The sequence below is a fragment of the Bos taurus genome, chromosome 21 (genome assembly GCF_002263795.3).
Source record: "Bos taurus isolate L1 Dominette 01449 registration number 42190680 breed Hereford chromosome 21, ARS-UCD2.0, whole genome shotgun sequence".
In the NCBI taxonomy this organism is placed as follows: domain Eukaryota; kingdom Metazoa; phylum Chordata; class Mammalia; order Artiodactyla; family Bovidae; genus Bos; species Bos taurus.
Window position 1 is genome coordinate 22,291,391 of NC_037348.1, and position 24,326 is coordinate 22,315,716.

Below are 24,326 nucleotides of genomic sequence, written 5' to 3' on the forward strand. Positions count from 1 at the left end.
CTATGCAACCCCACCAGGCTCCCCCGTCCCTGGGATTCTCCAGGCAAGAACACTGGAGTGGGTTGCCATTTCCTTCTCCAATGCATGAAAGTGAAAAGTGAAAGTGAAGTCGCTCAGTCGTGTCTGACTCTTAGCGACCCCATGGACTGCAGCCCACCAGGCTCCTCCATCCATGGGATTTTCCAGGCAAGAATACTGGAGTGGGGTGCCATCACCTTCTCCGAACTTGCCCAGCACCTGTCGCTTAACCACTCTACTCCTGAAGTCAATTCACCCCACTGCATTTTTTTTTTAAAAAAAAGGTGTTTTTTTTTTGCCATGCCACATGGCAGGTGGGATCTTAGTTCCCCAACCTAGGATTGAACCAGAGCCCCTGCCTTGTAAGCACAGAGTCTTAACCACTGGACCACCAGAGAAGTCCCCCCCCCCCCTGCATTATTAAAGCCAAAAGAAATCCCAAAGGAGCAAATGGAAAGAACAAGGAAACATTAAAATCGGCATATTGGCTACTTGTTCCAGTCTTCTCCCCCAGTGTCAAGGTGATCCACTGCTATAACTGACCCTTTCTTGCCCATCACTGGGGGTCACCCTCCTCAACCCTTTATCCCTGATGGGAGGTCTGTCTCATAACCAGAGAGTTGGGCAGGGGCCCCGTGTGCTGGGCTTGGCCCCTCCCACAGTCACTCAAAGACAGACCTGGAGTTTTTTTCAAATGTAAGGCCATTATAACCTCCCTGTTGCCTGACCTTGTGAAGCTATTTCAAATCTCTGGATAGATATTAAAGTCTTTGCTTTCTCTCACCCTCTTGATAACATAGCACATGGCCATAGAGGAATTGGAAGTAGAATTGCATGGATGATGCTCAGATTTTGAGAGAAGATTTCAGAGCCTAGTGGGGAGCAGGGAGCCACAGCCTTTGGGCAACTAAGCCCACAAGCCACAACTAGAGGCCTGCATGTGCAGCTGCCGAAACAAGAAGCCCTTGTGCAGCAACTAGAGAGTGCTGCACAATACTGAGTGCCACCACGAAGACCCAGCACAGCCAAAATTAAATTAACTTTTAAGGTTATTTTTTAAAAAGAACAGGTAAAAGCAGAGATGCTCTGATGACTGAATGATGGGAACCAGAGCTCTCTCCTGGGCTGGGTCTTTGCCCCTCTTTGCTGGTCCCTGAGGCAGCTCTGTGGAACTTCTAGGCTGGGCTGGTTGGAAAGCTAGGTGTGTGTGCACCCTGAAAGTGCTGGGCTGAGTTTTCCACATTAGCCCTCTTGGAACTCTTGTTCCTAAGAACCAAGGGGCTAGAAGAAATCTCCATGATCCAGACTTGCAGCTGGATTTAGGACTCTACAGATAGAGCCCCTCTTGTCCTATACCCCACCACAGGCTGCCCCTCCTGGGGGGAAATAATATCTTCACCCACCTTCCACTGAATTTTAAGACCCAATTGGAGAAGGCAATGGCACCCCACTCCAGTACTCTTGCCTGGAAAATCCCATGGACGGAGGAGCCTGGTAGGCTGCGGTCCATGGGGTGGCTAAGAGTCAGACACGACTGAGCGACTTCACTTTCACTTTTCACTTTCATGCATTGGAGAAGGAAATGGCAACCCACTCCAGTGTTCTTGCCTGGAGAATCCCAGAGACGGGGGAGCCTGGTGCGCTGTCATCTCTGGGGTCACACAGAGTCAGACATGACTGGAGCGACTTAGCAGTAGCAACAGCATGTGTTAAATAGGGAGTGAGACCTACTACACAAAATTTGTTGTCAGAACCAAATTAGATAAAATATTCTGAGAGGGACTTCCCTCGTGGCTCAGTGGTTAAGACTTTATGCTTCCAGTGCGGAGGGCACCAGTTCAATCCCTGGTCAGGGAACTAAGATCCCACATGCCATGCGGAGCAGCCAGAAACAGCAAAGGTATAGTTTCCCCACCCTCTTCCTTGAGGGTGCACCTTTTTTCCTCCTGGGTTCTCCCAGCTGCTCTCTAGTACTTCCTTTCCAGTCATTTACTTTGAAAGCTACTCCATTTAGCACTTAATCTTACTGCTTTGGAGCTCCTTGGGTTGTTCACCATTCCACTTTATAAAGTGCACCCTCTGCCAGTTTGCACTCAAGAGGAGGAACTGTTTTTCTTGGCCCAAAGTATATGCTCCACAATGGACTGTTAAACGAATAAGCTCAATGATAGTCATCTTGAATCACCCAGGACTGTGCACTGGGGAAATGAGGACCATGGGGAGAGGGGGGCAAAGGGGAGGATAGTGGTGAAGCATTACTACAGTGGGCAGCCAGAAAAGCACTTTGTTTAAATGGCAAAACATCTGAATTGGGGTCTCAGCGCCACCCTGAGAACTGGGTCCAAGCTGCCAGGGTTTATTCACCTGTATAATAGGATTAAATAGGGATAAACACCCGCTTTCAGCTGTAAGGGAAATGCTTTGCCAAGGTCCCTCTGTTTCAGTAACGCCTCCAGGCGGAGTAAGGCAAGAAGCCGCCACCTCCCCAGATTCCCACGGGGGTGGGAGAAGCGACGCAGGGATGCAACCTCCCAACTTCCGTGGACTACAGCTGTGGCTCAGCAACCCCGAATCTCCTTGTAGGAAAGTCCCACCCGTCATCGATGATTCGCATCGGTAAACGGCGCCCAAGCCACTCCGAAAGATTATTGGTTAATGCTGCTGTCAGTCGGCAGACGCTGGCGGAGGCCTATGGGAAATGTAGTTCAGCCAGCCCGAGTCCGTCAGAAGCTTGCATTTCCGCTTCCGGCGTTTAGTCGCTGTCCGAATGTGGTATGTTGCGGTCCTTTCTCGGGGTGGGAGTGTCGTGTAGGGACTGTGTGTGGCCACAGAGAAGTTGCCGCGGAGTCAGGCCCCCGGTGGTGGTCACAGGGCCTCGGGGGACGGGAGCGGTTCTCACCTCAGGTCTGGGCTCTCCACACGGGCTGGGCGTGACCAGGCGAAGACCCGGGGTCCGACCGTTCGGTCCGGACCGCGGGGGAGGATGCGACCCTCATGTTGGCGGCGCCCTCCTTCTCGCTGTCCACCAGGCCCGGCGGGGACGACTGTAGTTCCGTAGCCGACGAGGCAGCTCCGTCCGCAGGGCCTGCGTTTACCCCATAGAGCTTCCAGAGAAAGTCGCCCGCGGAGCAGAGTAGCCTTCCGGTGAAAGTCCCGCTCTTGCGGGTCAGACACCCCGTCCGCCGTCCCCGGACTGCCCATCTCTGGCCAACTTTGTGTCCTCCGGCAAGGTCCTGGGGTCTCTGAGCCCGACTGGGAGCTTTGAGGGAGTGGAAACCTGAGTATCTCAGCTTTCCTTCCAACGGTAACATCCTTTGAGTCTGTGATCACATTATCCTTGCTCTCACACCTTGTAACCTTAATAACCAGGGTAGTTCTCCTTGTTTGGGAGAGTTATGATGCCGGAACTAAGGAATCCCCAGAGCGCCCCACCCCCCTCCAATCTGAGAACCCAGCCGGTGGGAAGGACAGCTGAGGGCTGGAACCATCGAACCTCCGAACCTCCGAAGCTTAGAGCGGGCTCCAGTCAGGCGCTGCTCTCCAAGGTGCTGCCACCTTGGGTGCCCGTCTGGCTCTCAGACCGCACGTACTTGGCAACACTTTGAAGACCAGTGGCTTGGGAGGGTGGGCAGTTTTTCGTTCCTATTTTCTCCATCCGCCCATCCTCATTCTTCAGTGTGGATAACTGGCATTTTCTTGGTGTAAAGTAAATTGGTATGCAAAACAGCTTCACATTCCCCTACTTTCCAGCCAGATCACCAGCCTTTGACCCCTCCTGTCAAACTTCTGGACCTGCCTCCCCAGAGGGGAAGCCAGTGACCGAGGGCCAGACTCCACAGGGCATCAGGACATGGCACAGGCAGGGTGTGGGTGTGGGGAGGAACAGGAAGACTGTTTTCATCACCTCAGTCTTACTGGGCTAACCTTGTGTGTTGAGGTCCTTTAATGGACCGGAACCTGGTGGTCCGGAGTCGACGATAAGAAAGTAAAGGAGAGAAAGAGGCTGATATTCCTTGGTTTACGCAGAAAGCCAGTAAAGCCTCTGGCACGGGGCTTGCTCTGTTCACGGAGGCCTCAGGCACCCTCTCAGTGGGGTGAAGGCGCAGAGCGCCTTCTCGAGAGGGTCTTAGAAGCCCCGGCAGGAAAGTGAACTCCGAGGGCCTCTGCACTCCAAAGAAATAGCCTGAGAGAGAAAGAAAGAGAAAGACCCGGGGACCAGAGCTCTGATGGAGCAAAGGTGTTTTATTCAACATTGTGTAGGTATTTATACTGTCTTACAAGATAGCTATTTTCAGCAGAGATAAAGTCACAACTTACAAGTTATCAAGAAAACGTGAGGTCATCCATATGAAAGAGAGAGTTGTAAATAACCACTTTTACCATATGGTTCATAAAAAGGAAGAGGGTACTTATCACTGTATAGAAAAACTAACGAAGGAAATGCCTGGATTCCTCAGTCCCGGGAGAGGCTTGTCTCTCCTCTTAATTCCTGAATATTCAGGAATTAATAAGGAACAGAGAATTCCTGACAGATCCAAAACAGCACACAGGAAGCCTCCTGTTAAATGCTTCCTGATACTTGTGGTTTTCACTTGAGTTCACTCTGTAATGTATGTCTCTGGCTCTAGAATTTCAAGTTCTACTTCAATTCCTATCTGAATGTGGCTTCTCAGGGAAGTGAAGGAAGAGGTTTGAAGTTCAGAGCACAGCTGCAGGGTTTCTCTCTGATCTGAACAATGGCTGTAGCTGTGGACAAACAAATCCACACTCAAGTACAAGAAGGACTTCAAATAATGAAGCTGGAAGAAGATTCCCACAGGGAGCAGGAAATTTTCCTTCTAGGGAATGTCCCTGGACCAGAGACCTCCTGCCAGTGCTTTTGGCATTTCTGCTATTGAGAAGCAGCAGGACTCTGAGAGTCCCTCATCCAACTCTGGAAGCTTGGCCATCGGTGATTGAGACCAGAGATAAACGAAAGAGCAGTTCCTAGAGTCACTAGTCCTAGAATCGTTCCTGGCTGTCCTTCCCCAGGAGATCCAGATCTGGGTTAGACAGAAGCATCCACAGAGTGGACAGGAGGCAGTGGCCCTGGTGGAAGATTTGCAAAGAGAACCTGGAAGACAGCAGCTGCAGGTGAGACATGGGAACTTAGTTCTGAGTAGTTAAAGTAGAGGAATGTGAGAGAGCCACCTTGGGTTGCCAGCAGTATATGGATGATGTGTAAACTTTTATCTTGGTATCAATGTGGAATTTGCTCAATACCTGGGACTGGTAGCTACAGCTTCCCTTCCATTTTCAGACTGACTCTTCTTTTTCCTTAAACATTTTTAAATTAATTAATTAACTTGGCTGTGCTGGGTCTTAGTTGCGGCATGCAGACTCTTAGTTGGGGCATGTAGGATCTAGTTCCCCAACCAAGGATCAAACCCCAGGCTTCCTGCATTGGGAGCATGGCGTCTTAGCACTGGACCACCGGGGAAGTCCCTTCCATTTTTCAGACTGACTCTTCAGAGAATGCACAATATTGGGTACTCTTGAGTGTTGGTCCCTGCCGTTAAATAAGAAAATTGCTTAAAATAGAGTGAGCACCTCTCTGATCCAGGAGGAGCATGCACAAGCTATTTTCCCTTTGGAGAATAGCTCTCATTCAGCAGGAGCCAGCCTGAAGCAAAGGGCTTCACTGGGCTTTAGTAACTTCATTGAACTTTTGGGTCCTGTTGCAAAATGGCTTTTTTGCTGCAGGCTGTTGTCTCTATGTTGTCAGTTTTGCCTAGAAGTGAGCAGAAGCAGCCCCAGGAGAGCTGGGTGGACAGACTGCAGTGGGCCTGGGTTCCAGATATTATCTCTCCTGTGTCTTCCACACCCACCCTCCTTACTGCCTCTGCAGTGATCTACATAAGACTGAGCTCCCCCTCTGCCTTTTTTTTTCTTTAGGATTAAAAAAAAAATTCGTTGATTTTTGTTTGCACTGGGTCTTCGTTGCTGTGTGCAGGCTTCCTTTTTTTTGCAGAGCATGGGCTCTGAGCACAGGGGCTCAGTAGTTGCGGCTCTTGGGCTCGGTAGTTTTGGCACATGTGCTTAGTTTCTATGTGGCGTATGGAATCCTCCCAGACCAGGGATCAAACCCGTGTCCCCTTCATTGACATGAATTCTTAACCACTAGACCATCAGGGAAGCCCTCCTGTCTCTTTGCTTCTTTATGTCTTAGGATGATTTTTAGTGCCTACAGAATTTTTACCTTCTCCAGTGCTTGAACAGGGATTCAGAGAAGGAATCCTCAAGATCAGTACTGGGTTCCCTAAACATCCATCTGAAGCAAGCATAGAATCCATGTATCTGTTCCAGGTCATGGTGATGATGTCACAGCCAGACCAGAAGACCAAATGAATCGTAGCCCCGAAGTAGAACTGGGAGCCTCCCACAAGAGTGAGCGGTAAGCAGCAGCAGTGGAGGGAGGGAGGGAGAAGGGACCCTTCTGGGTGGGTGTGAACCCCCACCCTGATTACAGTACGGGAAGTGGGATAAAAGGGTACAGCTGCTTTCCCTGGGAGGGTGTGGCATATAAACTGAAGCTGAGCACAGGAATCTGTGGGATCCTCAACAGGCACCTCCAAAGAGAAGAAGCACCTTGGTTGGCAGGTTTTATAAAACTCCACAGTAAAGCCTGTGACACTGTTCCTTACATGAGTGAGACATCATTGGTCCCAGTAGGTAAGGTGTGGTTACCAATTTTAGGCCTGGTTGGTAGGGAAGGCACAAGGTAGGGTTAAACTATTGTGGACTAATTCGCAAAACAGGTACATGTCCCCAGACCAATTCAGATGATTCCCATGTGCTGTCAAAACTGAAGAATAGGGACTTCCCTGGTGGTCCAGTGGCTAAGTCTCTGTGTTCCCAATGCAAGGAGCCCGTGTTCAATCCGTGGTCAGAGAACTAGATCCCACCAGCCGCAACTAAGAGTTAGCATGCTGCAACTATGATCTGGCATAGCCAAATAAATAAATAAAAATAAGTATTTAAAAATGTCATCAGCCTGCAAAATATTACCCAAATCTCCTTCCTTGTTTAAGGCAAGCCACAGCTGAGGTATGAAAGGCACTGTTTTCCTTGACACTAAGATTGATAGTTTGTCTTAAAAGTAATAGTCACTTCCTTCTTTCTGTATCTAGATCTTGCCCTCATGGTATTTCTTTAACATCTGGCGCTAGTGGTAAAGAAACTGCCCGCCAGTGCAGGAGACTTAAGAGACACAGGTTCGATCTCTGGGTCTGGAAGATCCCCTAGAGAAGGGCATGGCAACCCACTCCAGTATTCTTGCCTGGAGAATCCCATGGACAGAGAAGCCTGGTGGGCTACAGTCCATAAGGTTGAAAGAGAGTCAGACACAACTGAAGCAACTTAGCATGCACGGACACATATACATAACATAGTATCTACCACTTTAACCATTTGTAAGTGTACAATTCAGGAGCATTAAGTGCAACCATCACCACTATCCAACTCCAAAACTTTATCATCCCAGTCTGAAATTCTGCCCATTAAACAGTAACTCCCCATTCCCGCCTCCCCCCGCCCCACCCCCGGCGGTCACCATTCTATTTTCTGTGTCTACGAATTGGTCTGTTTTAGGCTCCCCATGTAAGTGGAATCTTGTATCTCTCCTTTTGTGTCTGGCTTAACTCATGGCATCCATTTTGCCCAAGTCTAAGAAGTGACACTGGGCAGAGAAAATCTGACCCACTTATTGACTGGTTACACCAAAATGAACCCAGGACAACAAATGAACCGTAAAGATGTGCTGCCCCAGGTGTGAGCATCGGATCACATGCCCCGGCTCTTCCTGCCTGGAGGAGGCCCTCACCCACTCATCCCACGGCACCTGAACCCTTGGGGGACTCCCTGCTCAACTCGGCACAGCACGTGGGACCACTGCGGATCAGCTGCAGCCCACGTTCCCAGTTGTATTTCCAACTTCCTTTGCTCCCCAGGCTGGGGCTGCAGCTTCTCCCACTTCTGTCTTTTCTGTGCTGTTCCCTCTGCCTGGGATACCCCACACTGCTGAGGCTCCTCTCCTGACGCCCGTGGTTGAACTGGATTGGGTCCTGTACAGAAGTACCGCTGGGCATGCGTGGAGGGCGGTGCTCCTCAGCCGGGTCCACAGATGTGCACCCTGAGCATCACCTGGGAGCTTAAATGAACTGCAAATTCTCAAGCCCACCCTCAAACTGGAGGTTCCTTTTTCTTTTTGGCTATGCTGGGTCTTCACTGCTGGATGAAGGCTACTCTCCAGTAGCGGTGTGCAGGCATCTCATTGCAGTGGCTTCTCTTGTTGCAGAGCGCAAACTCACTGCCCTGTGGCATGTGGAATCTTCCTGGACCAGGGATCGAACCAGTGTCATTAAAAGAAGGATTCTTAACCACTGGACCACCAGGGAAGCCCAAGTTGACTTTTTAATGTGGTGACTTGTCTGGGCAGAACTACATGCCCGAGTTCACCCCCTGTGTTTCCAGGTAGAGTAGGCCACTGAAGATTTTTCTGAGTGAGAAGTGGTGGGTAGAAGGGAAGCCGCAGCCATCCTGGCTCCACGCTCAGGAGATGGGGCAGGTGCAGCAGTGTGACTCACGCATGTGGCTGGTTAGCTACCTTCAGCGATGCCATCTTCCCAAGATCCTCCTTAAGCTTCTCCCAACCCTGGGCCAGGGGCGTGTTAGCTCAGTGCTAGACTGTACCCGCTTCTCCAGAAGGTGACCTGCATCAAGAACTGACAGGTTCCAGCTGGTCCTTACCCTCCCCATCTTGTCTGCCTACCGGGGTCCAGCCCCAGCAGGATCCAGGGATACCCTCAGGATGGACAGCGTCGGTGAGAGAGAAAGTAAAGGAGAGAAAAAGAGGCTGATATTCCTTGGTTTACAGAGAAAGCCAATAAAGCCCCTGACACAGGACTTGCTCTGTTCACGGAGGCCACAGGCGACCTCTCGATGGAGTGAAGACGCAGAGCGCCTTCTCTCTGGAGTGGAGACGCAGAGCGCCTCCTCGATTGGGTCTTAGAAGCCTGGGCAAAAAAAAGTGAACTCAGAGAGCCTCTGTGCTCCGAGGAATCAGCCCGAAAAAAGAGAAAGAGAGAGAGAAAGAATGACACGGGGAGTCCAAGCTCTGATGAAGCCGGGTCTGCAGCTTTATTTTCAAAGGGAGCTTTTATACCCCGAGTTACACATTTCCATAAGTGAAAGACACAAAGTCATGCAGAGTCAGCTCAACATTACATCTGTTTTACCTTTATTGAAACCAGGACATTTTCTGCATAGCTTTTCATAAACAAGGGTCTTATGTACAGCATCTTCTGGCCCTGTGGCCTGTTAACATTTTGTAACTCTTTCTTGATAAAGGTTGGTCAACCAGAAAACCTGCTTTCCCTTTATCTTCCCAATCTGCAGTCCTCCTCAGGAAACACAGCTACATTCTTATGGAGCAGAGGTGCAGTGGGTTACAACAAAGAAAGAACTTACTAACTCAAGGGTCTTATATTGCTAATGCCAAGGCTACTGCTTGTTTTCTTGCATACCAACTATACTAGCTAATGCACTCCCAGGCGCACCATTGGGTAAAGGACAAGGAAACTCAGTAGCAAACATTGGCTCAACAATATAGTATTATTCTAATAAAGCTTTTTTTTATCGCTCGAAGTTTATGCTTGGGGTGTTGTGAACAATCATGTGTGTCAGTTGCAAGAGGATGGATAAACCTGTCAAGCAAGCTAAAATAGTAACAGAGGGGTTAAAGTAAAAATGCTCCTTTCAAGCCCAGGAGACTTATTAACTAGAGCCCTAAGTTGATTTTCTTCAGAGAAAGGTGGTTGGGGATAGCCCCCTGTTAATGTCAGAAGAGTTGGTGAAAGGCATAATATAATAAACAGTAGACAGATTTTGTTTTCAGGGTAGATGCTCGAGCAGGTCCAGGGAATCCCTCGAGTCCTGATCCGCCTTTGCCTGTCAGGTCTTCTCCGCATGACCTTTGTCATGAGTGGGATCTCCCGTGGTGGCCCCCGGCATCTGCCCTGTGGGCCCCAGGCTCCAGCAGCGGATAAATGGAAAGACAGCAACCTTACAGAGACTGTGGGCCCAGCTCCCACAAGTACTGGTCTGCTTCTCTGACTACACCCCGGCTAACACTCCTGAGTGCCAGAGGGCTAAGTCGCTCAGTCGTGTCTAATTCTTTGTGACCCCATGGAGTGTAGCCCAACAGGCTCCTCTGTCCATGGGATTCTCCAGGCAAGAATACTGGAGCGGGTTGCCATGCCCTCCTCTGGGGGAGTTTCCCGACCCAGGGATCGAACCCATGTCTCCTGCATTGCCAGGCAGGTTCTTTACCACTAGCACCACCTGGGAAGCCTGGCTAACACTCCTACTGATCAGAAACTCTGGGAACAGAGCCCAGCAGTCTGTGTCTTAACCAGGTGATTCTGATGCATGTTAAGATTTGAAAATCACTGATGGAGGGGAAAGCCTTTTTACAATTACTGAGAACCTAACTTTCTATACACACACACAAGTAAAGTTTTGCATCAAGGAAAGGTTAGGATCAATATACCTGAATGTCCCAGAAATTCAACTACTGAGTAAAACTTTGAGAAAACAGTACATTCTTTTGTGGAGAACTTTCCTCAAGGGTTTTTTCATCAATTCAGAAAAACCAGGTCCTCAACTTTCGAGTGTAAGTCACAAATGCAGCAGCCCTCTCTGGGTGCGTAATCCTGGCTGCCCAGTTCTTGATTTTACCACATACATCCACAATTCGATGGACATGAGTATGAGTAGTTCCGGGAATTGGTGATGGACAGGGAAGCCTGGTGTGCTGCAGTCCATAGGGTCACAAAGAGTCGGACATAGCTGAGTGACTGAACTGAACATACATGCAGGGGTCTGATGACCGCATTAGGTGAAAGAATGGCATTTATATTGAAATACAAAGTCTTATGTTATTTTGTTCCCTTGTAATATTTTTTTTTAATCTTCTTTTAAATTGCTATTTCCTTCATTGCTACTGGGGTTGACATTTTTTATGTTTATTTGCCACTATTCCCCGATGGCTCAGACAGTAAAGAATCTGCCTGCAATGCAGGCAACCCAGGTTAAATCCCTGCGTCAGGGAAGATGCTCTGGAGGAGGGAATGGCACTCCACTCCAGTATTCTTGTCTCAAGAATCCTATGGGCAGAGGAGCCTGGAGGCTACAGTCCATGGGGTCACAGAGAGACAGACACAACTGAGCAGCTAATACAACACCACAATACATTTTAGTTCTGTAGAAGAATTCACAAAACCTGTTCTTCAGATTCTCTATATTGTGAACACGGACAGGGTAAAACACTGCCATTCTGCACTCGGGAGAAATGGGGCTTCCAGAGCTAAGAGCGGTTACCAAATATTTATTGTGCCATGCATCCTAGCAGTTATTTTATTTTTTCTAGCAGTTATTTTAAAATATGTTACTTCTAACTTTCCCAACAGCCCTGCCAGGTAGTTATTACCAGCCTCATTTTACAAATAAAGAACCTGGGGTGGGCTGACAGGCTGGTTAACTTGCTCTCAGCCACTGAGCTGGTAGCAGGGCTGTCTGTGGTCGCCTGAATCCGTCTCCTTGCTCCGCAGCAGCTTCCCAGGGCCTGGGCTGAAAGACACTGGTGTCAGCGAGAGGCACAGGGGTCCACCCAGTCCCACACATGCAGAGAGGCATCACTGGCTGCCGATAACACAGTCCTTGGTTTGTAGGGGTGCCAGGTGTGGGTGGTGACCAGCGGGGCAGGGTCCATCCCACTGTCGTCTAGGAAGATGTGACCTCTGTGAGTGAAGAGAGGTTCTACTTGGCGCCCCACTCCAGCCCAAGACGTGACGTCATAGACCTGGACTGTCCCATCGAACCCTGAGGAAAAACAAGAGAAGAGTGTTGACGCTATCTCTGAAACTGTTTTTATAATTTGCTCTGTGGAACCAAACAGGCTGGAGGGTGAGGAATCTGACACTAATGAGGTACTTAAAGACCAACCGAAGGGCTCGTGACACGCGACTTCAGCCATGTCAACAGGCTGATGGCGTCACAGAGCACATGCTCATGAGCATGTGTGGTCTGTCCATCGTGTGCCAGGCCCGAGGCTAACTCTGAATTCTCTCTCTTTTACCCCTCACGACTATATGAAGTAGGTAGTATTTTGTTTTTTTAAGTTTATATATTTATTTGTAGCATGTGGGATCCAGTTCCCTGACCAGGGATCGAACACAGGCCCCCTACATTGGGAGCAAGGAATTTTAGCCACTGGACCACCAGGGAAGTTCCCATGAAATAGGTGCTATTATTTTCCCCAAGAAACTGAGGGTAAAGAGACTTTTCAAACCTTTTCTGCTAACCCCCAATTCTAAACCCTCCACATGTGGGTCCCTCCCAGCAGATGGCCTTGTCTCCTACCTGATGGGGGAAACAGAGACACCTAGAGAGAGAGAAATACCCCAGAGACGCCTACAGAGAATTACCCCAGCCTGGCTCATGTCTCCTGCTCTTTCTGGAGCCGATTGTTATCAATGAGCCTCTCCCGCTCTCTCAACTACTGTCAGCCTCTCCCTGCTCAGAGGATTCTTCCGTGGGCTTTAAGATACCTCATTGCACACCCTCATTCAGCTAGATGCTGCCAGAACAGACCCAAGAGTCTGCTGACCTTGCTGGCTTGCTGTAATTCTAAAAGTGAGTAGCCTGAGAGGCACCCGAGATCCTGTCACCTCTCCCTGGTTCAGCCCATGGCTGTTCTGGTGCTGTACCACCTGCGGGCTTCTGGACCAACCTCAGAACCGAATTCCTGCTGGAAAAGGAAAGGCCCACTACCCACGTATGAAGTTTGGTAGCCAGGATGAGGAAGGGCCATCCCTCACGAACCTGGAGAACTAGGAGCTTTTCTGTGACAACTGTACCTTCTGGGGCCACATTTATTATGGGGCTGTGGGCTCCCTCCCAAGCACCTGAGAATCCCCTGGGAGAGAGACGAAGAGACAAAGTCCTCTCAGCAGTACCTGAAATGGCCAAGCAGTTGTCCAGGCCAGGGGCCCAAGTCACTCGCAGCAGCTCTGGCTCAGGGCTGGGCATGGACACAGGGCACTGGACTGAGCTCACGGGCTGGCAGAGATCCCGGGGGTCGAGAAGACAGAGCTGCCCGTCTGAGCCAAGGCGGGCAATGCTGGGCCCAGGGCCCCGGCCGCCAGCTTCTGCACACCACTGCCTTCCAGTGGACCCAGGGCCGGGGCTGAGGTTCTCTGACGGGGCCCACCTCTGGCGGGTGTCAACCAGCCCCAGGCGGCCTGAGGAGCAGCAGAAGGCGAAGGTGTCCGTGTCCAGGACCTGCAGGCTACTTAGCACATCGTCGTCACTGACACCTGGAGAACGGGGCTTGTGAGAAAAGCTGCTGCAATCAGATGGGGCTGGTGGGTGCGGCTGACGGGTAAGTTCCCCACCAGCCGCAGGCAGAGCGAGCCATGTCTCTGGTGCCCCTCATCTCGCAGATGCACCCAGCTGGCTGGGTGCTGCTCTGAGGACCACCTCCCCACACCCAGAACAGGAGCCCCTGTGGCCAGGCCTTGTCTCTCCTTCACCTCGCTTCCCCAGTAGTGGGCACACAGGGCTGAATCTGGATTCCAGTGTGGCTGAGCAGGGCTGGGGGGCAGAGGAGCTGGAAAGGCCTGTGGTACCTGAGGTGTACATGGTCTTCTGTGAGTGCAGATCCACCACCTTCAGGCTGCTGAGCCTCGTGCCGTGGAGGACGCCGGGTGCCACCGATGGGAAAATGGCCACCCTGGGCCAAAGAGGCTCCTCGCGCTCGTGTACGTCAATGGTGCTAACAGCTCTGATGACATCTGGCGGGAAGTGGGAGAGGCTCAAGTCCAGAATGTTAAGGCAGGTCTGCAACATTACATGGTAAGGGCCAGGCAGAAGGTCGGGGGAGAAAAGGAGCTCACTGTTGGCGAGGGAAGATGTGGAGACGCAATAACTGCGTGCTGTGTTTCCATTTCTGGAACTGTCAGGAGCACTGCCATTTCTCTGTGATTTGTCTTACAAACTATTTGTAAACTGGAGATAATGAATGACAACAGCCACATCCAAATCCGCCAAGCAGTTCTGGCTTTTTATAGTTTTGTGGAGAACAAATAAAGGAAGAGAAAAGAACACACCGGCACTGTCGTTTATAACAGGAAGAGTTCATGAAGTAACATGATTTCTTCAAAGACATGTCCCGTGACCTCACGCTGTTTACTGAAGCCTAACAGGTGAACGTTACAACACAGATGTCTTCAAATGTAAACAGGGCAAGAAAGTCCACGTCTTTTTTACACTGAACATCGACACACTTGACCTCGGGCTAAATCAGACTTTAGCTTTGTTCGCCTCAGCCTGCTTGGACAGCAGGCAGGTTCCCATCCTCTGCCATCTCCATGTATAACAGTTCAGAACAAGCAGTGTGCTGTACACGCTATTGTTACTTAAAGGGAGACACCCATTTTCCATTTTCTATTTTCTTGCTCCTAGAGAGGGCTCACTGTTTGGTTTCCAGGTTCTCTGAAGAAAATGGAGATCTGTATTTTTACACTCTAGATGAAGAAGGGATGGATGAGAGAAAAAACACCACCACGGATGATCAAGCGAGCACGTGACAGCTGTTGCCTTGTGACAGTTGTCACACACACACACACACAGACGGGTCACAGAGGGCATGGCCGGGCCCACACACACACACACACACACACACACACACACACGGGTCACAGAGGGCGTGGCTGGGCCTGGCTGCCTGCAGAGGCCCCAAGCCCTGTTCCCTAAGCCACAGGCTCTCGGTGCCTTGGTACAGACCTGCGGAACATAACTGCGCTGCCCCAGGGACTGCGGGGGGGTGGGTGGAGGTGGGGGGGGCTCGAAGCAGACACCACAGCTGAGCCTCAGGCCCAGCATGTCTCTAGGGGCGCCAGTGAGGCCGAGATTCAAACAGCCCAGCCCGCCTGACGATCCAGGGCCTCACTTAGATGGCTCCCTCTTCCCCTTCCACAGACTCCAGGGACCCTGGCAGGGATCCCCCAGGACCTCCTCAGGGCCAGGCGTTCTCAGGTGGGATCTGTCCTGACGGCAGGGAAGGAGGCAGCTGAAGGAAAGCCATCAAAGGCCGATTTCAAAGATGCAATGGAAGACAAAAGCTTTGGAGCTGCTGACTGGACAGTCACTCCACAGTTAGCAACAGGAAAGAAATGCAGGTTCCTCCTCCTTCTCCCCTCTCTCAGGGGAAAAATACCCCCTCTATGAAAGCACACCACCCTCACCAAATCAACTGAAAGGAAAAATTACTATGAAGTCAAAGCAAAAGATGCTGTGAGGCACCTCTAAGAACTGGGCAATAAAAGAAAGTGGGGACTTCCCTGGGAGTCCAGTGGTTAAGACTTTGCCTTCTAATGCAGGGGATGTGGGTTCAATCCCTGGGCAGGGAACTAAGAGCTCACTTGCTGCAGGACAACTAAACCCATGCACCGAAATACTGAGCCCAGGCACTGCAACACAGATCCCGCATGCCACAACTAAGACCCAATGCAGCCAAAATAAATAAATAAATATTATTTGAAAAGAAGAAAGCAAGAAGGTTGTGTCTGAAGATTAAACCAGTAGGCCAGGTCACAGCAGCTGTAAGCAACCTCCTTCAGGAGTCAGAATGGCTCCAGACCTGAGATACTGAGCAAATATATTACCGGGGTGAAAGGAAAGTGGTGGCCATGAGAGGGCGCTGTTGAGCCACCAAGGCACAGAAATCAGGGCAGCCTCTGGGGGGAGGGGTGGGAAGAGCCACTCAGACTGAAGGTTCTAACTTCAGTGGAGGCCTCGGGAGACAGGTGGCTGACACTGTTAGACATGTCTTCATCTAAAGACATCCTCAGCAGATTCCTCAGCCCCAGAGCTGAGAGAAGCCACAGACCCTACCTCCAGAGGCCTGGACAGCACCTAGGCCTGGGGAGCCACGCCTTCACAAGGAAGGTCTATACTCTCTGCCTGGGAGAACTTGGGCTTCCCTGGTGGCTCAGACAGTAACACGTCTGCCTACAATGTGGGAGACCTGGGTTTGATCCCTGGGTCAGGAAGATCCCTTGGAGAAGGAAATGGCAACCCTCTCCAGTATTCTTGCCTGGAAAATCCCATGAATGGGGGGAGTGCAAAGTCAGACATGATTGAGCGAGTTCACTTTCACAGACAGCTTATAGCCATGCCATTTGGAAGCCTCTGAGCTGGTTCTTCTTGCTATGCTTATGTTTACCACACAGCCTGAGATTAGGTTAGGTCTTCTATAGGAAAAGAATAAGGATCTGGAATACTTCACCTTTGGGGATACTTGTTTTTTCATTATAAACTAGTAAAAGGGCATTCTGGTTTATACAGCGGTTCTCCAAGTCTGGTCACTACATCCAGCCCTACCAACAGATTAGATTTGCTCTGGGTGTGCCACAAAATCAGGTTTCTGAGACACCAAAGCTGTGGGTCAAAACCTGGACCTTGGAAAACACACTTTTAGGTATCTACAAAAACAGCTGGCCAGACTTGCCCAGATATGGAATATTCTGCACTAATATCCAGGGGAAGATAATTATCTGATTTCCTACTGGCATATGAGAGTGTCAGGGCATGTCTCCTTGGGCCAAGCTCCCCGGGGCCTGGGGCTGCAGGTTCTCTGTGGCACCCGGTACCCTAGGCAGTGTCAGGACAGGAGGCAGCTCCAAAGGTGCCCCCCACCCCAGTTTTAAACCACCGCTGCCCCACACTGCCTAGTTTTACAGAAACATAAAAAACAACTATCAGTTACTGGTGTAAGGACAGACACAGTGATCACGGGAACAGAATGGAGGGTCCAGAAATAAATCCTTACATTCACGGTCGACTGATTTTCAACAAACGCACCAAAGCAGATCAGTGGAGAAAGGTCAGGCTTCTTGACCCATAGTGCTGGGAAAACCTGACATTCACAGGCAGAGAGATGAGCTTAAACTCTTCAGTCATACCACACACCAAAGTTAACTCTAAGAGATTTAAATGTTGGAGCTAAAGCAATAAAACTTTTTGGGAAAAAAACATGGGGGAAATCTATGGGTAAGATAGTTATGATACTAGAAGCACCACCCTTAAGAGAAATAATAAAATGGACCTCATTAAAATTTAAAATTTTATGCTTCAGAGGACCCTATTAAGAAAATGAAAGACAAGGAGAAAATATTAGCAAAACATACATCTGATAAACAACTTGTAGCCAGAATGTACAAAGAACTCTCATAACTCAAAAAAGACAAAATATCCAACCAAAAAAAATGGGCAGGTTTCCCTGGTGGCTCAGTGGTAAAGAATCCACCTGCCAATGCGGGAAATATGGCTTTGATCCCTGGGTCAGAGAGATCCCCTGGAGAAGGAAATGGCAGCCCCCTCCAGTATTCTTGCCTGGAGAATCCCATGGACAGAGGAGCCTGGTGGGCTACCGTCCGTTGGGTCACAAAGGGTCAGTCACGACTGAGCCACTAAACAACAATTAATAGTTGCCACCAGGCATGATTATAAGCAGACTCTGAAATCAGACTAGAATTAAGTCTTGGTTCTGTTACCATCTTTGTGACGGTAGCTCACTTGGAACAAGTGAGCCTCTCTGGACAGTTTGTTCTCAGACTCATGAGAATTTAATGAGTTCACACATGGAAAGTGATCAGTACAGTGACTGGAATATAATATATACTCACTAATATTACTGTTACATCTTACAGATTGTTGATTAATCTGAACAAGTATCTATTAAAATGCACAATGGAATGAGAATATCAAAGGGCCTGTGACAGCATATTACCTCAGCCTGCTGGCAGGGAGTGGATAACAAAACACCCTCATTGAGATCTGAATAGGTATTTTACCATAGAAGATACATGAATGGCTAGTAAGCACATTAAAAAGACACTCAACACTACTAGTTATCAAGAAACTGCAGACAAAGCCACGTGATATATAATTTCACATCCATTACGATGGCTTTAATAAAAAAAGACAAATAATAGCAAATGTTGGTGCAGGACATGGAGAAACAGGAACCCTCATACACTGCTGGTGGGAATGTACATGATGAAGCCATTCTGGAAGAGTTTGGGAGTTCCCTGAAAAACCCAACATAAATTCACCACATGATCCAGCAATTTCATTCCTAATATCTATCCAAGACATAGGAAAACGTGGTCCACACACTTGTACATGAATGATCTTAAAAGCATTATTCCTAATAGCCAGAAATCAGATCCAGCAACTGGTGAACAGATAGACAAATGTGGTACATCCATACGAAGGAACAGTGTTCAGCCTTAAAAAGGAACAGACTGCTGATACATGTTACGACACTGTATGACATGGCAGACCACAAAAGGACTATGATTATGCTCAGTGAGAGAAGCCACAAGAGACCACATGCTGTATGAGTCCACCGATACGAAACATGCAGAAAAGGCAAATCTGTCACAGAGACAGATAGCAGGGTGTGGGCAAGGGGATTACTAGTAACTGGCATGACAGATCTTACTGAGGACATAAAAATGTTCTAAAACCGACTTATAGTGGTAGTTGCACAACTTGTTAAATTTACTATTAAAAAAAATTTCACTGAATTGTATACTTAAAATGGGTGAATTTCAATAACATTATGAAAAAATAATTGTAATTATAAATAAGTATATTCAGACACCTGGAAGCTACAGCATCAGATAACTGACAAGGAAGAAACAACAAAGGAAAGCCCACAGGGTCAGTGACCTCAAAACCCAAATGAGGACCAGAACTGCCTTCCTGCAGCAGTGGAGCTGGGGGAGGAGCAAACAGCCGGTTTCTGGGAAGCACCCAAGAGAGGCAGTGTGGGAACCGCAGGCAGAGACCACAGGAGCCAAGGGGCAGTTCCCAGGGAGGCTGCCTGTGCCTCTGGGCCCGAGTCCACGCTGGCCCACAATGCTCCCACCCAAGGAGGGATGGAAGGGGCTGGTGCCTGCCTGACGGGAACCGCAAACCCGCCGCAGGAGCGGATGCGCCAAGGGAGCCCCTCCACTCCCAGAGGAACAGTGCAAATGCTTCCCGCGCCTTTCTGTCTGCCGTAGGTCGGCGCGGCCTCTTGCTCACTGTTTCCTTTCCCTGAGAGCAGCATGGCTGGAGAGAGAGGCGACCTCCCTGCCCTCATGGAGCCCCTTCCCGTGGGAGAGGCCCGCCGCTCACCAGGCGCCCTGCCTCTGACTGGGTTGGCGAGCTCCATTCCTGAAGCAAGCTACAGGAAGCTCCATGAGCGGCTTGTGTGCACTGCTCTGGCTGCTAATTCATCTCTGCTGTGTTAAAGCAGATACTGCATTTTAAAAATAAATTTTGGGGGCCACAAGGCATGCAGGATCTTAGCTCCTTGACCAGGGATCGAACCTGTGTCCCCTGTGGTGGAAGCACGGAATCTTAGATCACCAGGGAAGTGCCTATAGATTCTCCATTTAATTCCCAGTCGGCTCTGAGTCTACTTCTTAACCGGCTCAGATTAGGGATAGGGGGTGTGGGAGAAACAGGCTTTCCTACAACCTCATCCCCCACCAATTCAGTCACTCACCACTGTCCTCTGCGAGCTGCCACACCTGCAGGTAACTCCCGGGAGGGCCACTGGTCACCAACAACCTATTTAGGATGGACAGGGAACCTCAGTGCAGACAGTGGGGAGCTCACCCACATACCCCCCAGCCTCTCCCTCTCCAGCGCACTCAGCGTGGGATCCCACACTCCCCAGATTGGGAGAGCTTACAGCAAGGAGGGTCATCAAGACCAGTCACCCTCATTTAGCAGATGAGGGGTAGGCTTGATCCCCTCCAGCGACAGCCGTGGGACTGAGCCCTGGCTGCCGCTTGGCATGATGTGTCCAAGAGGACCCAGCAGGAAGCCCGAACACCGAACCCTCACCCACGGGCTTTCGGCCTCTGCCAACCGAGCTGTGAGCCCCAACCACCCACCATCGGCTCTCTGAGAAACTAACAGCATCCCTTCTGCTTTATGCCCTGGAGCAACACTACTGATCTGTGGGTTACAGTAGTCAGATGGTTTGTGAGGGACCAAGACCCCACTGAGCGCTAGTGTCTCTGTATTCCAGATCTGTGTGTGCGCACAGCCTGTCCATGTGCCCCTGTGCTGAGGGCGGAGGGGGAGGGGTGGTGATAAAGAGGCAGGATCACCCTGCCATTTGCAGCCACTCTATCTGGAACGGAAGACCTAGGTTACAGACAGAGCTGACCTTACCTGGTGTCTGGCACGTGCTTCAGATCACAGACAGACCTATCTGAAAATCCTCCATGCTGTACCTTGAAATCTCTTTCAGGGAATAAGCCCTAAAATACAAAGAGGTGGCCGATCAGAGAGGGCTGCTCTCCAAAGGAGTGTTTCAGAGGAGCTCCAGGTGAGGAGCCATATCCCAGCCTGGCAGGAAACCCTGGAAGCCGCTCAGGTGGTAACGATGCTTCTTGAGGAGGGCCTCTGGCCACTGTTACTTGTATAATAAATGTTGGTCTCAACTGCCTACAGAGATGGCTTTCTTTCCTGCACACCCAAGGCCTTTCTTCTAACCTTTCTCCATAGTGAAAGCATTATATTCCAAGCCTGCTTAGGGGAGTCACAGAGGTTTAACAGCGTATCAGAGAAATAACTGGAATGTATCAGCAGACAAACACAGCCCCGTTCCTCCTGACACCTCCCACCAGAAGTTAGATGGGTTCCTCCAGCAGTAAAAATACAACTGTCAATCATCCAGTATTCACTGTGCCAGCCACCTTATTTAGAGCTTTATCACGTTGAATTCTTAGAACCACCCTGTGACGTGGACACTATAATTATCCCTATTCTAAAATGACAGAGCTAGGGTACAGGGAGCTTAAGCAATGTTTCTAAGGTCACACAAGGGTTATGTTACACATTTGAACCCAAGTCTGTCTAACCAAAGTCCATGCTCTTAGCTGCTGGACTACTATCTCCATGTGAGGAACCAGAAGCAGGGGAAAAGGAGGTGGCCACAAGAGAAAAGAGGAGGGACTTGCCTGGTGGTCCAGTGGTTAAGAATCTGACTTGAAATGCAGGGGACATGGGTTCAATCCCCGGTCAGGGAACTAAGATCCCACATGCTACAAGATTTCCACGTAAGGCAACAAAGATCCCAAGTGCCACAACTAAGACCCAACGTGGCCAAATAAACAAATATTTTTTTAAAAAAGAGAGAAAAGAGGAAAATTCAGGGGTGAGGTGAGAGGTAAATCAGGTCTCTTATCAAGGCTTGATTTTGGTGTGGTCCTGGCTCCTGAGGGGTGGAGATGAGGGAGAACAAGAGCACTAGGAAGAAATTTACTCGAGGGCAGCAAAAGCTGAACTGATCTAGCTGATGAGTCTGAATGATTTCATAGTGACATTAGGCAACCATCAACTTTTTTCATCACACATTCTTTTCTCCTGGCTTCTGGATCGCTGGCCGTTTCTGAGATGCCTTCTACTTTGAACACTATTCATTCTCAGTATTCCTTGTGGGTCCATCTTCCTCCATCCATTCTTCAAATGCCCTCCCTGAGGTTCTGTCTTTAACCATCATCTCTTCTAACTCTATACACTACACATTCATCTGAGATGATCTTAATTATTCTAAGGTTTTAACCACCCTCCATACTCTAATAGCTCCCTAAATCTGTTTCTTTTTTTTCACATCTACAGGATCTTAGTTACCCCCACGAGGGTTTGAACCCAGGCCCCCTGCAATGGAAGCACAGAGTTGTAACTGGACCACCAGGGAATTCCCCCTAAATCTATTTTTGATAAAGTATAATTGACTTCTTGCTCTAGGAGCCCTCTGTAAATCACAGGACTTTCTGTAGCACTTACCTCTCTGCATATCTGTCTGTCTTTATTAGACTATAGGGCAGGCCCAGTGCTTACAGTTTCTCTCTCTCTTGCTAAGTCACTTCAGTCATGTCCGACTCTGTGCAACCCCATAGACGGCAGCCCACCAGGCTCCCCCGTCCCTGGGATTCTCCAGGCAAGAACACTGGAGTGGGTTGCCATTTCCTTCTCCAATGCATGAAAGTGAAAAGTGAAAGGGAAGTCGCTCAGTCGTGTCTGACTCTTCTCGACCCCATGGACTGCAGCCTACCAGGCTCCTCCGTCCGTGGGATTTTCCAGGCAAGAGTACTGGAGTGGGATGCCATCGCCTTATCTCTCTCTAGTACCCGGGAAAATATTTAGTAGACAATAGGAGCTCCATAAAGGTTTAATAAATGAGTAGAAGCAGACACATACATTCAGCACATATATTTCAAGTTACCTGGTTTTCTTTTACAGAAAGTCTGAGAGGCAGTATGAGATGAAGAATCTCATTTTTTTTCAGGCTGTCATAGCCAGCAACCAGGATTCCTGGAAAAAGAAGCAGAATATGCTGGGACAAACTGCTAGAAAGATTGCGAACCATGGCTGGGTCTAGACACTCTGCCATATCTCCCAAAGCAAAACTAAACCCCTTTGCCACTGGTATGCAGCCTCGTATTGGGGTATTGGAAGAGAGCTAGATAGAAATATAATGCTGATAGAACAAGAAATTGCTGCAAGTGACCAAGAGGCCCTCAAGCTCTCAGAAATGGTTGGGTCCCTCTATGCTGAGCTCCTTGAGTCCCAGCTTCAGGAGTGGGATTCCATCTCCTTCAGGGTCATGAAGGGCATCTCACCTTTGTCACCAATCCATTCAAGCACTCGAGTGGCTCCCGAGAGGTCGAATGCATGGAAATCTTGGTACCTGAATGACAGAGACACGATGTCACATATTGATGCATGGCACTTTTACGACTGTTCAAGATGAGATGTTAGCATGGTTCGGTGGTTGGGGGCCCAAGTTTTGGAATCAAGGAGAACTGGGATCAAACCTTGTTACATATTTTACCCTCTGTGTGACTGGAACCAGGCCAGTCACAATTTCCCTGAGCATCGTCCTCATGCGTAAAATGGAACTCCCAGAGTACCCTGAATTCACAAGGTTGGTGTGCGGAATCGAGACAATCTTTAAGGTTTAACTCAGAGGCTGGTGCAAAATAAATGGTCGCGTGCTTCCCTGGTGGCTCAGGTGGTAAAGAATCTGACTACAATGCAGGAGACCTGGGTTGGATCCCTGGGTTGGGAAGATCCCCTAGAGAAGGAAATGGCAACCCACTCCAGTATTCTTGCCTGGATAAGCCCATGGACAGAGGAGCTGGCCGGCTACAGTCCATGGGGTCGTACAGAGTTGGACACAACTGAGCAACTAACACTATATAACAAAAACTATGCTATTATTATCCCCACAAGCACGGCTCCAACCACTACTTCACACAATTTGCACACACAGAAAGGTGCCATTTCCCAGAAGCGGGAGCCGAGGCCCAGACGAAGTCCTCCGTATAGGTCCCGCCCCACACCAGGATTCCCCGCATGCTCCACCCCGAGCCCGTCGGCCCCCAGGCCAGTTCCCTGGCCCAGATTCCACGTCCCAAGCCCACACGATTTACAAGCGCAAGGACTCCACCAGCCAGTCCTCCGCGGGCTCCATGGCAACAGTAGCTTCCGGTATCCTATTTCCGCCTCTGAGTTTTCCTGGGCAGGCGCGGCCTTCTCGCGAGGAGTGGGCGCGGCCCGCTTTGACCGGGGGGCGGGCCCAGAGATGCCCTAACGCAGGCGCAGACCTGCCGTTCCTTTGCCAGGCTCGGTCTGGGGTTCTCCGGATAAACTCTCTTGGAAAAATGACGTAAAGTCAGGGATTCCCAGGATGTCAGTTCCAGACGGGGCCTGAGGGAGCAAATACACGCTGGTTTTATGAACGCGTATTTGCAGATCAGAGGAAAAGGCCCGATAAAATACGCCCTGTTAAATTCGAATATTATGTAAAACAGCGAGTAGTTTTTTAAGTATGTCCATGCAAGGACTTCTTGGCCGTGCAGTGGTTGACTTCGTGCTCCCAATGCAGGGGCAAGGGTTTGATCCCTGGTCTGGGATCTAAGATCCCGCGTGCCATAGTGTAGCCAAAAAAAAAAAAAGTTATGTCCACGCAATATTTAGGATATCTTTTTATACAAAAATATTATTCATTGTTTATCTGAGATTCAACTATAACAGAGTGTCCTGTATGTTTATTTGCTAACAGTCAGTCCCACGAGGCCAGAGAAGAGAGTAAGGGGACACTGGGGTCTGGATCCCAGCTCAGCTCTCTCCTT

At 49.6% G+C, this 24,326-nt stretch overlaps 1 protein-coding gene and 1 long non-coding RNA gene across 6 annotated transcripts; one reads left to right on the forward strand and one right to left on the reverse strand.

Moving 5' to 3' along the window:
- Positions 1–1,511: 1,511 nt before the first annotated feature.
- LOC132343342 (uncharacterized) lies at positions 1,512–13,079 on the forward strand. Of its 4 annotated transcripts, none has more exons than XR_009492116.1 (4): positions 1,512–2,790; positions 4,647–5,151; positions 6,364–6,451; positions 12,461–13,079. It is a non-coding gene; the product is annotated as an uncharacterized lncRNA (long non-coding RNA). The 4 variants fall into 4 exon arrangements; XR_009492114.1 differs by lacking the exon at positions 12,461–13,079 and adding an exon at positions 6,623–9,934; XR_009492115.1 differs by lacking the exon at positions 12,461–13,079 and adding an exon at positions 7,648–9,934.
- Positions 9,172–23,674, reverse strand: WDR73 (WD repeat domain 73). Of its 2 annotated transcripts, NM_001434784.1 has the most exons (8): positions 23,625–23,674; positions 22,812–22,879; positions 22,415–22,503; positions 20,356–20,444; positions 19,679–19,743; positions 13,746–13,910; positions 13,074–13,433; positions 9,172–11,937 (listed from the first exon to the last, which is right to left on the reverse strand). In NM_001434784.1, exons 1-8 carry the CDS (start codon positions 23,663–23,665, stop codon positions 11,702–11,704), a joined length of 1,113 nt encoding a protein of 370 aa, NP_001421713.1. In that variant the 5' UTR covers positions 23,666–23,674; the 3' UTR covers positions 9,172–11,701.
- Positions 23,675–24,326: the final 652 nt, after the last annotated feature.